This window comes from Grampus griseus, assembly GCF_964374135.1.
Source record: "Grampus griseus genome assembly, chromosome: 4".
Lineage (NCBI taxonomy): Eukaryota > Metazoa > Chordata > Mammalia > Artiodactyla > Delphinidae > Grampus > Grampus griseus.
In genome coordinates this window covers 12,686,681-12,701,964 of record NC_138997.1, presented here as the reverse complement: position 1 = coordinate 12,701,964, position 15,284 = coordinate 12,686,681, and the positions used below count along the sequence as shown (strand labels likewise).

Below are 15,284 nucleotides of genomic sequence, written 5' to 3'. Positions count from 1 at the left end.
TTTTAAATCACTCACCCACTGAAGTACCTATCTCTTGCCACCATGTGTCACTCTTACAGTACAAATAATTTTGCATTTCTATAGGAAGGGGGAAATCGTTTAAAAGCAGATTTAATTCCCCACCTAAGAAGTAACATTATTGAGGACAGGAGTCTTAAATACTATAAATACCTGGGAGCAGCCTACAAAGTACTCAAAATGCATTTATAATTTTAAAATAAATATTTATCAAACTTAACAAAAATGAAAACAAAGCCTGAATACAGTAATCACACACTTTACTGAAGCCACCCTATCAGGAAGTAGTATGCATTACAATTCTTCGAGTCACAAATTTAGACAGCCATTTTACAATAAAGCAAAAAAGAAAACCTGTGCTCTAAGTCACTAGTGGATGGGAGCAGCACAATGACGAGTAATGTTTCCACATGAGGTAAACCCGGGTTGCCGGTTAACAATCAAAGAAAACTGCATTTATGCTGATCTAAATGTTAAGGAACTAAACGCATATATGAAAAATTTTTAGATTGAGCTATTTATGAATGAGCTATTCATGAATCTTGATTTGATCAGTATACTACGATTCTGATTAAAGTACAAAGATGCAACATAATAAGATTATAATAGACGTAATCGCATCTCCACCCTATTTTGCACAAAGCTAGATAAAAATTCAGTAAGTGGTTGGCGAACTGATGCCATCAAATGTGTGAAATTTGGCAACAAAAACCCCAATTTTAGCACATTAACAGTACATATTTTTAAACTAATGACATTTTGGCTGGCTTTGTTTCCAAAGTCTACATGATTTAATGATGTGATTTCTTACCATAAGCACATACTTTACTGCTATTAAGCAGAAAAATAAGAGAAATGGAAAAATTATGAAGAAAATCTGACAAACACTATTTAGATTTTGATTTTTAAAAAGGGTATAAAGCTGCAAACACAAATACCCTTAACATAAAGAACTTATTTCATTAAATAACCAAATTTTCCTCATGTAAATAAAATAAGGGTGACTAGAATATCTGAGCATTTAAATTTTTTAAAAGTGTAATTCTTTGACAATAAAGTCATAATCATAATGCACAACGTTTCAACTTCTGTTTTAAAAGGCACTGCTAAAATAATTTTCACATTCAAATTAATTTTATAATAAAATAACACAATGAAATACCAATGATTACATTTAACCTATCAATGTTATGGAGACTTCTGTTTTAGCAAAAAATCATAATTAAAATATGTGTTTACTTTGATTTGTGGGCTCAGTATGCATTGTAATGAAATATTAATGAGTTTTAAAGTTCTGCCAAATTCCCCAATCCTGAAGACTAAACTAATAAGATTCAACAATAATGTTAAGAGTTTACTAGACATTTGCACTTTGTTCTTAATATATAATGCCTTGTAATTTTCATTAAAGTATGACTGAGGAACAAAATTAAAATTTCAATTAATTCTCTTAAGAATTTCTAAAAACAGTAGCTATGAAAACAAAAGTAAATGCTTTTTCTTTTATTTTTGAAGTAGTTTACAGGTACATTAGCAAGCCTCTCTGATTAATAGGGAAGGAGTTATATAATTTTTTTTTTACCAAAATGTACATAATATTGACCTTTCCTTTGATGACTTTAAGACATTAAATTGATCTTTAAATCAGTCATATTCAAAATTCTAAAGTAAATGAAAGCAAAAGCTGAAAGTTCTAAACAAATTAAAACTCAAAACTCATATACACTAACTTGCTAAACTGTTCATTTCCAGGAACTTGTGTTTACTAACTTTTTCAGAATAGCTAAGCCCTGTATTCACTAAACTCAAGTGGCAAGTTTACTTTTTAACTGTTACATAAAATAATCAACATTTAGATGAATGGCTAGCAAAAATAGTCTCTGTATTCAACTTTCAGAAAGAGGGCAAGATGCTATAGGAGGTTTCAGCAGATAATGCATAATCTCCAAATTCATGTCAAGACTAATTTAAACTATGCCAATTAATTAGTAGGGGAAATATGCTTTCTACATGTTAAGTTACTGAATATTTTTAAAAGCATCTGGCACATATAACTCTGGTATAATTCACTTTTTACTATAAGATACGTGGGCAAGTAGTCACAGTGACTAAACACACTGGTGCAGATAAGGGCATTCCTTATTAAGTCAATTAGAATCCCAACAAGCCCGAGCAACCCAACTCTGTAATGACAGAGGAGACCATTAAAGATTAAAAGAAAGAAGAAAATGAAGACAAGAAGAACAAGAACGCCCTTCAGCAAATACTTTAACAAATAAATCACTTAGGCAAAGCCGAACAAGTTTTGAAACGGCCTGCTTTGACAGATGTTCTCTGGAAAAGCAAAGGCTTTAGGCAAAACGAATATCTTTATTTATTTTTAAAGCCACGAAATACTAGTAATGTTGTTTCTATATTTTTCAAATATTTTAATTTTTTAGAAAATGCTATTTACAACCATTGTTCAGGGACCTTCCCACCCTGCCACTTCAAGATACTCATAAAGGGAACTTAGGTTCACATAGATTTGTCCCAAGTATAAGATTAATCACAAAGCAACTTTACTCCCTAAGTTAGGGAATAAAACTTCCTAAAAATTCATAAAACATCAAGAGTCACTATTGATGTGACTTCACATTCTAAAGCTGTAAAAAATCACATACTGCTTTCACAGGAGGGCCTGTTTAGAATCCATGCTATAAAAGCCCCCATTTTCACAATATGAAGCAAACTTTAAAAGACAGAGTTCTTACATTTCTCCGTATGAATAAGATTTGCTGACTGTTGACATTTATGAAACTCAAAATACAGGTATTTTAGATAAAACTTGTTTACAGGAAATGAAATTCCAGAAAATGATCATGCAAAGTGTACTTACCAGTGCTTATGCCTTCCCTTCACCTAACGCTTGAATTCTAGGCTTCCACACTTTTCTATCTTTCCAATTAAAAACGCTGCAGCCTGCTACACTCCATAAAATGGCCGTATTGTTTAACCAAGAAAAACATGTTAGAGATTGAGCTGTCACTTTTAAAAGAAAAATAAAATAAACAATTGCTTCTTTGTGGTGAAGCATAAAACACTTAGGCTGGCATTTTAAATCATGGAGCTCCCCTGGACGTTGCTATTGCTCTTCAAGTAGTTGTAGTAAAACTTCCGCCACATTCTTGCTTTCTGCATTGTGTCTCAGTAGAAACAGATCAGAACAGGCTAGCAAACAACTCCTTCCTAAATGTAAGCTCTAATTTCTTCTTCTGCAGTGAAATGAACCAAGTTTCTATGCAAAAGAATGAGTGACAGTATGCCCAGCCAATCAGCTTGGGGTTTTTCAGGAAAATCACCCCTTAATTCATTCAAAATTAGGTCATATGACACTATTTGAAATACTATTGGCTTAGAATGAAAGTAATGTTTGACTCTACACAGGATAAGGCCACCCATCTATGCGTCCCTGGGCTGAAGATGCCTTGACTATAAACGGTACTGTGAATTAAATACACACACACAGGGGAAAACAAAAGAATGTAGCCTTACCAGAGCTTCCCAACTATTAAAGGGCCGGAGTTCTGTTATCTTCTGAGCCTTTTTCTGAGAACACTGAGGAATCAAAGTAAGTTCACCAATTGAAGCATCTTGAAGGAAGTGAAGAATTTTACCTTTATAGCCATCCTCCATCACTTCTTCACCACTACTATAGTCCTCGTCTAATGAACTACCGACATCAGAACCTGAATCATATTCAGAGTCTTCAATAACTCTTTTAGGATTAAATACAGTTTTTTTACGTTTCTTGTTAAAACCATTTTGTGGTTTCATGGAACATTTCTGTTTCAGTTTTGTTTTAGCTGCGTTTTTAGGATAATTTTGACTCCTTGAAGAAACTTCTTTTCCATTTGGAAATTCACTTGGTGAAGCATATTGCATATCTGTGTACAAAGACAAAAATAACTACATTAGAAAGATATAAATTAAATATAAATATATATAAATTAAATAACTACATTAAAGATAAAATTAAATAAAACTTCAAGTAAGAAAATGATTTATACAAGTATTCATGCTTCTTTTAATACAGAATTCAACTATAATTTATTGTTAAATCTTGATACACTTTAAAGAGAAATACTGAAGTAGAATCTGAAGTTATACAATGAATTGAAATAGTTTCAAAAATAGGTGACAACTTTCTTAAACGAATTAAATATAAATCCTCATTTTCTATCAAAGATCCTGAGAATATAAATGGCAGCTGCATATACATAAGATGTCCCAGATGTTATTTAGCAGCCACACCCCCAGGCCAAAACTGATGGGTGTAGCAAAAATAATGCTCATCCTAAACTAAAACTATCCACAATATGACTAATTTTTCCATCACCCATCCCCACTTCTAGGTTCATCATTACCAAAAATCATTTAAATATGTTATTAAAAAGCACCACTACTTTATCACTGATTACACTATCATATTCCATGGATTTCTAAGATGGCTGTGATCGAAGGTACACTTATTTTATGTACTAGTAAGAAATACGAACAGTTACTCTATAACACAGTATTTTGTTACTTAGAATGTTTATGTTTTACTCAGTCCAAAAGCTTTTAGACTTGCCTATTATCATACATTCATTCTTGTACGCATATTAAAAAGTAAGCAAAATAAATTGAATATGCTTCACATTTCTTCACATTCATAATCTTTCCCTTCTTTTTTCAGACTCAGAATTGGTGATATTGGTGGTTTTCTTTTCTCCACACAATATCATTCTCTGTGCCATCGAGAGCATTTGTTGTGTAGCATTTCCTAAAATAATTCATTAAAAACAGACAAAAACAACAAAAAACCTAAAGCCATTGTGTTGGCCTTTTAAAAAGCTGGCCTTCTTAAGGATGTTGCTAAACATGTGTGATTCAACTCCTCCCCGCTACTTCTCTACCCTTTGGTTCCTAACGTTAAAAATGTTCCACTACGGGATCAGGGACTTTCTTCCACGCCAGTGATAACCATCTTATAAGTTTCTGATACTGGTGCTTTTGCTATTCATGTAAGTGCAGGCTAGGACATCTACGTTATAGTGATTATAAGACACCAGCAATTGTAAGATCTTTCCTAAGAGTTGTTAAAATGTAAAAAAAAAAAAATGTTTCTTTTGTACTCAATAAAACATGGTAGTTTATAAGTAGACTTAACTATCAAAAAAAAGTTAGCCAAATAGAAAAAAATGTTTATTGTTTCATTCTACACTGCAGTAAAGAACAGGCCAAAACATCTGGGAACTGGTTTCTAACATCTTGTGCAATCCCATTCTCTGGTTATTAGCTAATAGGTTTACTATTTTCTTATATACTAAGATATAATATATTGGGAAATATGAATTTTCTGTAATGACATAGAACAGATAATTACCTTGGTCTTCCGCAAACACTTTTAAAGATTCTAAAGCCTCTGTGTACATCCATTCATGTTCCTTGAGTACTTCCCTTAATTCCTAGAAATAAATCATTGATCTTTTTATTAAAAATCTAAAATTAACAACTTGTTGAAAACTTTTATGCTCTTTTAAAAATACGTAAATCACCTGAAAACTTAATAGAATTCATATCTGATTATTTCACACTTGTTTTTATGTTGCTTTACAAATGCTTTCTGTATATTTAATTTCACTTTCGTAAATTGCTTCAAAGGGAGGGAAGCTTGATAGTTTTTGCATTTCTACTCTTGCTATGAAGTGCTCTGAACACTAGAGTATGAAAACATGTTTGCTCAATTAAACTGCAACATGCAGCTAGGCTTTTATAAACTGCCAACTTCAAAACATGTAATTTGAACACATGCAAAGAACCAGTATAGCAACAAGACTCTGCATTCAGCTCATCAGAATTTAGCAGATGTACTACCTGTACATATACTGAATAAATCAATACAAGTGTAAATGTATTCCCAATGTTAAACAAATAATGTGTTTTCAAGTACAATAAGGTGATTAAACACAAGGATTTTTAGCACTGGCATGCTTGGCATGGGTCTTTACTGACCCTGAAAGTATTTTTACTATCTATCAAATACACCAAAGCTTATTAAGACACTGAAATACAGTATTACACTTTAAAATTCTTCATGAAAAATTTAAAGGATGAGAATATGAAGAAAGCTAAAACAAGTGACTTGGGATTATAGATGGCTTTGTAGAGGATCTGCATTTTATATGAGATGACAGTTGTTACTACAGTTATGTCTGTTATGATTACATGATGTTACCATTATAATGCTGATACTATAGTTAGCAAATAAGGTAAATAAATAATGTAAACTAGCAGTACAAAGATATTTTATAATATTGATAAATAAGAATATTTAATCAGAACAGTGCAAAACTCACCCTAAGCTTTTCACATGGTTGATCTCAAAAGACTATTTTGTAATACAAACATTTAGTACATACTGATTAAATTTCTGCACATGACTACTCACCTCTTTATCAAAATTGGGAAATTCCTTTTGCAATTTCAACACAATACTTTCCTGTTTTTCCCAATTACTGCTAGATTCTGCAGACTCATTTGACTCCTCTCCCTAATGGGGAGGTAAAAAAGAGAACCAATTTAAGATATCATCAATAACAACAGTCTTAAGACAATCACATTTGTATTTTGACTTGATTTGGAAGTTTTCACATTCGATCAAGAAGAATCCAAAAATGTTTCTTTTTGTTCATGTGAAAATTGACAAATTTATATCTTAAGGATAAAAAATATTACTGGTTTAAGATCACTCAAAAGACCTTGACTACATATCCAATAACTCACACTTCACTCATACAATGCTCAAAATAAGCTAAATCTGCTAAAACAACTAGAATGATCCTCAAACTAACTCGAAATAATTCAGGTATACTGAAGTCTCTCCAAGCTAATGGCAAAAACCGAAGAACCGAACCAAACCAAACCAAACCAAAACACCTCATCCGTGCTGACAATTTCATATCCTCTACAAATTTCAAATACTGAGAGAAAAAAAGTTTACTTTTACTTCAGTCTTGAATGGTTTAAATATTAACTGCTCAGTCACAACAAAAGTGACACAATGACAAAGAAACTTATACAAAACTAAATAATGTATAAATTAAACATTAATTTGGGAACTGTGGCTACTCATACACACTATCTCTTTCCTCTGTCACTTAACTTCATTTGAAAAAACTGGTTAAAATTCCACATTTAAACAAAAAAAGATTCCTTGGGCTCATATATAAGAAAAATCTTGCATTTTAGTCAATCTAAAAGCATTTATCTACTTTGCTAAGATACTGTACCACAAGCTATACAAACATGAGAGAGAAAAGCACTGTTTCATACTTTCTCTTTTACCTCCATTCTTATCCAACAATACTATTTTTTTATTTCACTAAGAGAGAAATATTTAAATTGTGAGCAATACCTTTCTTGCACACAGGAATAAGATGAAGTTCCACACAACAGAGACGTAAGATGGTATGTAAGTTAGGAGTAGGAAGAAGAAAACTAGATGTGTTTTTGTCATAGTAAGTGGCCTGTGTCAGCTGCAGCACAGAGACCGTGGATATGCTATAAAGCTTAAAAATTAGACCAGTGCTAATATTGCTTAAAGGTCTGGAGTGCCAAACTGAGGTCAGTCTTTATTCAGAAAGCAAGAGGATTTTGAGCAGGGGAATAATAAAACAGTAATATTTGGAGAAAGCATTTCAAAGCCATCAAAAATTCATACCGCCAACCTCGCTTTGCAGATGAAGACACTGAAACTCGAAGAACAATCCTTTTAAAGGTCACAGATGGATAACAGCCAGCTGAGGTACAAATAGAAACTTAGGTGTCTAACCCTAGATCAGTGTTTTTCCATTACCTAAGTGTTTCCTAAACTTTAGTCATTCACATAGCACATTCATGATTTGAAATGAGTCAAACGTCATCAAAGTATGAATAAACAAATTGTAGTATGCACATAAAACTGAATATTATTCTGCCCTAAAAAAAGGAATTAAGTACTGACACATGCTACAACATGGATGAACCTCAAATATATCAAGCTAAGTGAAAGAAGCTAGACACAGAAGGTCATATATTTTATGATGACATGTATATGAAATACTCAGAATAGGTAAATCCAGAGACAGAAAAAACTGACTGGTGGTTGGCAGGGGCTAGGGGGAGAAGAGAATGGAGAGAAACTGCTTAAAAAATACAGCATGCTATTACTGGGTGATAAAAATGTTTTGGGACTAGATAGGAGTGGTAGTTGTACAACACTGTGAATGTACTAAATGTCGCTGAATTTTTAATGGTTAATTTTATGCTATGTGAATTTCACCTGAAGAAAAAAAGTTAAAATATTTGGAAAACAGTAAATATCTTTTGGGAATTAAATATGTGACAGCACAAATTAAACATTCAGTAGGTCGTGTGCCGATTTGCTCTTTGCTCTCGGATCCCACACTTCTATCAGCTCTGCTAACACCTGGTGACTGAAAATACCTACGCAGTTCAGTGGTTATGCGCGAGCTTTACAGAAGCCAGGTGATACACAACCTTTGGGCTCAAATCGTCTTAGTGGGTCCAGGGGTTATGAATCAATCCTGTGGTTATTTTTCTGGTTTCAGAATGCAAAGTTGCAACTGACAAATTTGTCACTGCCAGAAATCCCACATTAGCTCCTTGACCCATGGATTAAGGGCCATAATTGTAGAAAATACCAAATCTAAGGCACTAGCATTGTCCCTCTGAAGAAGCAGCAGCAGCAACACCACATTTCTGAGGTAACTGCAGAGACTGACTCCATCATCCCAGATCTCAGGGTAATTTGCCTCCGTGGCCTATACAAAAGCTGCATGGGTCATAGAGAATTAGTTTAGATTATCATAAACAAACAGGTGACGACCCCAACTGTAGCTGCTATACCAGCTGCTAATTTTACTAGAGAAAATCAATATAACTATGAGACTATTACTCTAGCAGTAATTAGAAGAGACTAGTAGAAGCAATCTGCTTTTGTCTGGGCAGGGTCAGTGATGGATACACCTTCACTGTTTTCAGAGCTATGGTGAATCTCCATCTCTCTTTCATAAAACAGTACTGAAGGACTTTGATAGTTTTGCACAGTCCACAGTATATCACTTTGATCCTCTATACTGAAGACGTCACACAGATTGGACTTGATAAGCAGGAAGCAGTGGCTATTTTTAGATGACCTTAGTAAGAAACATGCATGCTAGAGTAGAAAATAACCACCCTCAAATCCTGGGCCCACCACTTTCATGAATTATACAGGGGTCCAATCTGGAGCATGCTGCAAATTCCACTCCGGAAAAAAAAAAAACGACAAATGGCTGGCACTGGTGCCTCTGAGAGAGAGGCACAACACTTCAGTGGGCTTCTTTGGATCCTGGAGGCAATGTATATATATACTTCAGTACAGTGTGTGCCGCTCTGATCAGTTTATGAAGAGCCCTTAAGTCTGTCAGGAATGGGGCCCAGATTAAGACAAGGCTCTGTAGCAGGTCCAGAGTGCAGTGCAAGGTCCTTTGCCACTTGGGTTTTGTGACCAGTAAGTAAATGCAGTGATTCCCAAAGAATCTGTGGCTCATAAGGATGTTGTATTGAAGTCTCTGGAAATCCCCAACAGGAAAATCATGGCAGAGACCCATATGGCTTCAAAGAAAGGTCCTGTCCTCTTCTGCTGACAACTACAATCTGTTCCACTATAACATGACACATCCATTTCCAAAAATTATTGCACGTGCAAAATGATGAAAATAAAAGCTACCATGTTTAAGAAAAATTGTGTTAGAGGTATAACATTCAAAAACTTCATTAGTGACACATTTAAACAAAGGAAGAAACCTTAAAAGAAGGGTAGCATAATTTTACACGTTGAATGGTTAAGAAATACGTAAATCCTAAAATAAATATGAACTCAAGTTTGCTTGGGGATGTTAACATTGCAAGAGTTGTAGCTTATGAGTTACTATGAAATGGTAGATGAACGGTTATTTGAAAATGACCAGTTATGGAAAGGCGTGACTCACTATCCTTGTGCTATCTCTGCTGTATGGCTGAAAATATACATATTAACTTAAAAATAAACAAATAAATAAAATCAATAAATGTCTGCTAACTTTGCTAGCCTCCTCCTCTCATATTAAAGCTGCCTGGTGCTTCCCTGGTGGCACAGTGGTTAAGAATCGCCTGCCAGTGCAGGGGACACGGGTTCAAGCCCTGGTCCAGGAAGATCCCACATGCTGTGGAGCAACTAAGCCCGTGTACCACAACTACTGAGCCCACGTGCCACAACTACTGAAGCCCGCACGCCTATAGCCCGTGCTCTGCAACTGCAACAAGAGACCACAATGAGAAGACTGCGCACTGCAATGAAGGGTAGCCCCGGCTCGCCTCAACTAGAGAAAGCCCACACGCAGCAATGAAGACACAACGCAGCCAAAAAAAAAAAGGATAAGATAAATAAATTTAAAAATATATATATTTAAGAAAAAAATAAAACAAATACAGCTGCCTGTTAGGTTCAAGATTCAACTGGATGCCATGAACAACTCTCCTACTATGTTCAGCATTAAAGCCACTATCTTCAGTAAAGAAAAGGCTGAAGTAAACAGTAAAACTGTTTTCAACAACATTTAAAACACCTGATAACTTTATTGTTATTCTGTCATGGTGTAAACTTCTGATTTTCATTGTCACTGTCATCATCATCATCTGCATCCACATGGCCTTCAGCAGCAAATTGTTCCAAGTCTACATCTTCATTTTCTATCCCCTCAAATCCAACTTGTTTTCCTAAACCAACAGCTTGTTGTGAATTTTAAAATATTTCTCTGAAGGTTCAAGTTCTTCAAAATCAAAAATCAAGTCAAGAAAAATTTTCCACGATACATAATGCAAACACTCTTTTGTTACATCACTCTAGGCTTCTAAAATGGTGGCAATGGCCACTCCAATGTTAAATCTCTTCTAAAATTCTATAACCATATCTGCATTCTCACCTTCAATTACAGTAATTAGTATCTTAAATGTTCACTTTAAACAGTAAGCCATAAATGCTGCTAACACATTTTTACCACGAGACTGTATGAGAGAGGTGGTTTTTGGAGGCAGAAGAAAAAAAGCCTCCTTCAACCAATATCTACTGCACTTTGCAGAATTCTTTATGATCAGATAAAGTGGGAGAAAAATCTTGAACTTCTTTTACAGAGTTTACATAACTGTTAGAACCAGCTGAATGTGAACAACTGCTTACAATATAATCCCATTGAAGACGGCAGCACTGTACACAACTTCAGGCAGTACAACTTATTGCCCATTTTGTATAGAAAAGATGGTTAGAGGTACAGATCAATGATATACCATGGACAACAGCCAAGGAGAAGAACAAGAGTGGAAGATCGGGGAAGAGGTACACGGTTGGACTTAGAAGTTTTTCTGAGAATAGAATGTAAGGGTAAGAGCATCATATATGAATGTTCGGCAAATGTATCTATTGCATAGGAGTTTTTAATAATCACGTGGACAAGATGATTCATTCTTTGAACACCAAAATAAGACTGGATGCATGCTTGGATGCGCCTGGATGCATGCTCAACGTGTCTATATACAAACGGCCATGGCAACATGGACTAAGTTTGTGCACACAGATCAACAAGGTAAGACTTTCTCACCCCAACATTTATCTGGCTACTGCTACTGGTGAGTACCTGACCTGCCAAAGCAGAGGCCAACAATGAGTTCCCATGACAGCACCATTCCTTGGGAGATGTAGTCAACTGTCTGGTGGCAAGTTGATTAAATTCAACCCCTTTCATCATGAAAGGGACAGTAACAGACATCTACTCTGAGTATGGATTAGCCTTTCCTACCCCCCTGGATTTGGCAACATTAGTTATGGATTGAATTGTGTCCCTCTAAAAGTCTTATGTTGAATAATGCCCAGTACCTCAGAATATGACCTCATTTGGAGACAGGGTCTAAGGTAATTATTACTGAGGTAATCAAGTTAAAATGAGGTCATTAGGGTGGGCCCCTAATCCAATGACCGGTGTCCCCATAAAAAGAGGAAATTTGGAGATGGACAAGCACACAGGGAGCATACACTGTGAAGATAAGGCAGAGATCTACAAGTCAAGGAAGACCAAAGACTGCCAGCAAATCATCATCTGCATCCACATGGCCGTCAGCAGCAAATTGTTCCAAGTCTTCTGTGGTTAGATCATCAGGGTGGGACTCTAGCTCTCCAACAACTCATTTTCTATCCCCTCAAATCCAACTCTAATCAGTGAGTTAGAGAAGGATGGAACAGCCTTTAGGAGGAACCAACCCTGCTGATGCCTAGATCTTGTACTTCTAGCTTCCAGAACTGTGAGACAATATATTTCTGTTGTTTAAGCCACTCAGTTTGTGGTCCTTTGCTACGCTGTCCTTAGGAAACTAATGCATCATATACAGATATATAGAAAGCTTAACACAGTCACAGTACACTGTGACACAACGGTCAACGTTTCTGGCCAGGGGAGCTAATTTCACTGGAATTCATGGAATTCACTGATCTCACCATGTGCCTCAATACCTAGAAGGAGCTGGCATACAGAACAGTGGTATCACAATGAAAATTCAGAATGTGAACCTGTTGCTAACACCTTACAAGGCTAACATGCTGTTCAACAGATGTACAAGCAAAGTAAGTGCTTTGAACCAGCAATCAATACGATGCTATTTCTTCTACAGCCGTTATACGTAGGTCTGTAAACTAAAACGTGGGCCTAGTCTCTTATACTAGTAGCTCCTCACACCTAAAACTCAAAGAATTTTTACTTCCTATCGTTATTAGTTCTCAAAGCAAGAATACTTCTATGGAGGGACACAACAACTATCCCATTAAATTAGGGTACAGATTGCCATCTGCTATTTACGGCTTCGTGCATCACTAAATCACAGGCAAAGGAGGAGGTTACTGTGCTAGTTGGGGTGACTGATTTTGATTACCAAAAAGAAATTGTGCTGTCATGAATACAGACAGGGAGGACTATGTCTAGATTCACTGGGAGGCCTCTTAGTAGATCTACTCCATAAAGGAAAAGTTAATGGAACACTAGAATAACCCAGTAAAAGCATAACCACTATTATTTTTAGATAAGCAGTTAAATATCAAAGGAGTCATCTATAAGAATTATAAGTAGTTGTCACTGAGGAGTATGAAATGGTGCTGGTACTGGTAACAACTGTTTTACGTAAGTGTTGTTCAACCATATGTATCTACTAAATTTTATGAAATAAAATTTAAAGTATATTTTCCCCAAAAGGTACTTTACCACACCACTAGAATATTTTTTAAGTTAATTTTATAACTCAGAAATAAGCAACTAACACTGGATAAATTAAAAAGAAAGCAAAACCAGTCACAAATGAGATGCAACCATAAATTTTCTTAGTTGTAAGAGAGAAGACTGATTCACTGAGGTGCATTTTTAGTATGTCCACAGACTCAACAAATTCTGTGCTTAAGCAACTAATTTTGATGTTGCAATTCAAATTAACTCACTTGATCCAATCTCTTCTTTTTCATAGACTGATCATCATTAAATTCATCTTCCTCAAATGGCTCTGAAGAAGAAGATAATTTTCTTTTCCTAGGTCCACCACCTTCTAAAACAGAGAAGGACATTCAAAGTTTGCACAGATATTATAAGAATCATTAATGCAAAACAAAGGCAAAAATGTTACTATAACGAATATACTTGTAGACAGTTCTCTTGACATCAGGCCCAATGTAATTTCTTCTACATATGACATACATTCAATAAATGTTAACTGAATTGAAGGAAAAATAAACAGAGCCTCTTTTCAGTCTTTCAGAAGTAGAAATCACTGTAAAAATGTACTTATTTGTAAACCATCACATTATTTAATGCTAAAAATACACATCTTTAAATTGAAAGTAATTCTATAGTAGGAAGAGGTTCTCCCCAATGCCTGAATGTTCAGTAGTGAAAAAAAAAATTGAGCCCATCAGCTTATCTGAATAGCATCGGATAATTGTCAATAATTGTCTACTGTACCAGGCTTTGCAGGGGACTTTTATAAACTGCTGTTCATTTACTTTCCACAAGAAACCTACAAAGTAAGTATAAACTCATTTTACAAATTAGGAGGAACTGAGATACAGAGAGCTCAAGCGATTAATGCTCTTAACCTAAAAACAAGAAAGTATAACACAAGAGAGGGCTGTATGACAGTAATAGGAAATCTGCACATTCTGTTATGACTGAGAGAACTCAATCTACATGATCTGGAGAGGCTATGTTGCGTAATTTTTACTTTGTATACATTCATATACTTCTTCAGTACCTTCGCTTTCAGAGAGCAAATTCCAGAGACATACTGCAGTGCTAGTATGAAAGCAGTTGCTGAAAGCTTACAAAGGTTTAAGATTTCAGTATTAATTATATCAACTATTAATTATATCTAACTATGCTGTTAGAAATAAAACTTGTAGAAACATAATACTGAAAATAAATACAGACATGACAGCTTTTAAGCTGTTAGCATGAAAATTTCATAATATGGCTATAACAAAACTGAATGCCATCAACATTTCAGTGTATAGTAATTACATGCTTTAAGTATGCATGCTTAAATTTTTTCCCCTTTGTTTCATAAAGTAAATGTGCATTCTGCATATGCCAACTAATTGCCAGCATCCACTTTAAAAAGGGGAAAATATAACCACCACTCTATCATCTATATATGCTGGGGTTAAGTGAATACCATCAGTAATATCCTAATATTCAAAGTCTGAAAAAAAGCTTCAAACTAGGTGATTTATGCCATGTCACCTAGACATGTTTAATCCCTTCTTAAAAAGAACAAAAGCTTTTTCTTGGTCAATAAAGAATTCTTCAGCCCTAAGTATCTGTTTATATATCTTTCTGTGGTTAATAATATGGAATCAAATTTTTACATGTATATAAAATGGCTACAGACATAAATCTGCAAATATATGTGGGAGAAAACACATAACTAAAAATTTAGTACAAAAGGTTACATAAGAGCACACAATGCTTAGTTACCTACATATATATTTATAATTATTAACCAAAAATTGTGCATATATCTAAAGAAAACAAGTTAATATTCTATGTTAAATACCACTTCCCAATTACGTGTCTCATACATTCCCACCTTTTTTGGGGTGCACCCATCATCAATTTCAGGAAGAAAAAAAGTAG

General features: G+C 34.8%; 1 protein-coding gene across 1 annotated transcript in view; it reads right to left on the bottom strand.

Moving 5' to 3' along the window:
- SMARCAD1 (SNF2 related chromatin remodeling ATPase with DExD box 1) overlaps nucleotides 1-15,284 on the bottom strand; it is a 69,808-nt gene that overhangs the window by 25,403 nt on the left and 29,121 nt on the right. The window contains exons 6-9 of the mRNA XM_082653118.1: nucleotides 13,598-13,701; nucleotides 6,491-6,592; nucleotides 5,426-5,507; nucleotides 3,553-3,944 (exon numbers count right to left, since the gene is read on the bottom strand). Of these exons, the coding sequence (XP_082509244.1) occupies nucleotides 3,553-3,944; nucleotides 5,426-5,507; nucleotides 6,491-6,592; nucleotides 13,598-13,701 (680 nt within the window). The remainder of the gene's footprint in view (nucleotides 1-3,552; nucleotides 3,945-5,425; nucleotides 5,508-6,490; nucleotides 6,593-13,597; nucleotides 13,702-15,284) is intronic.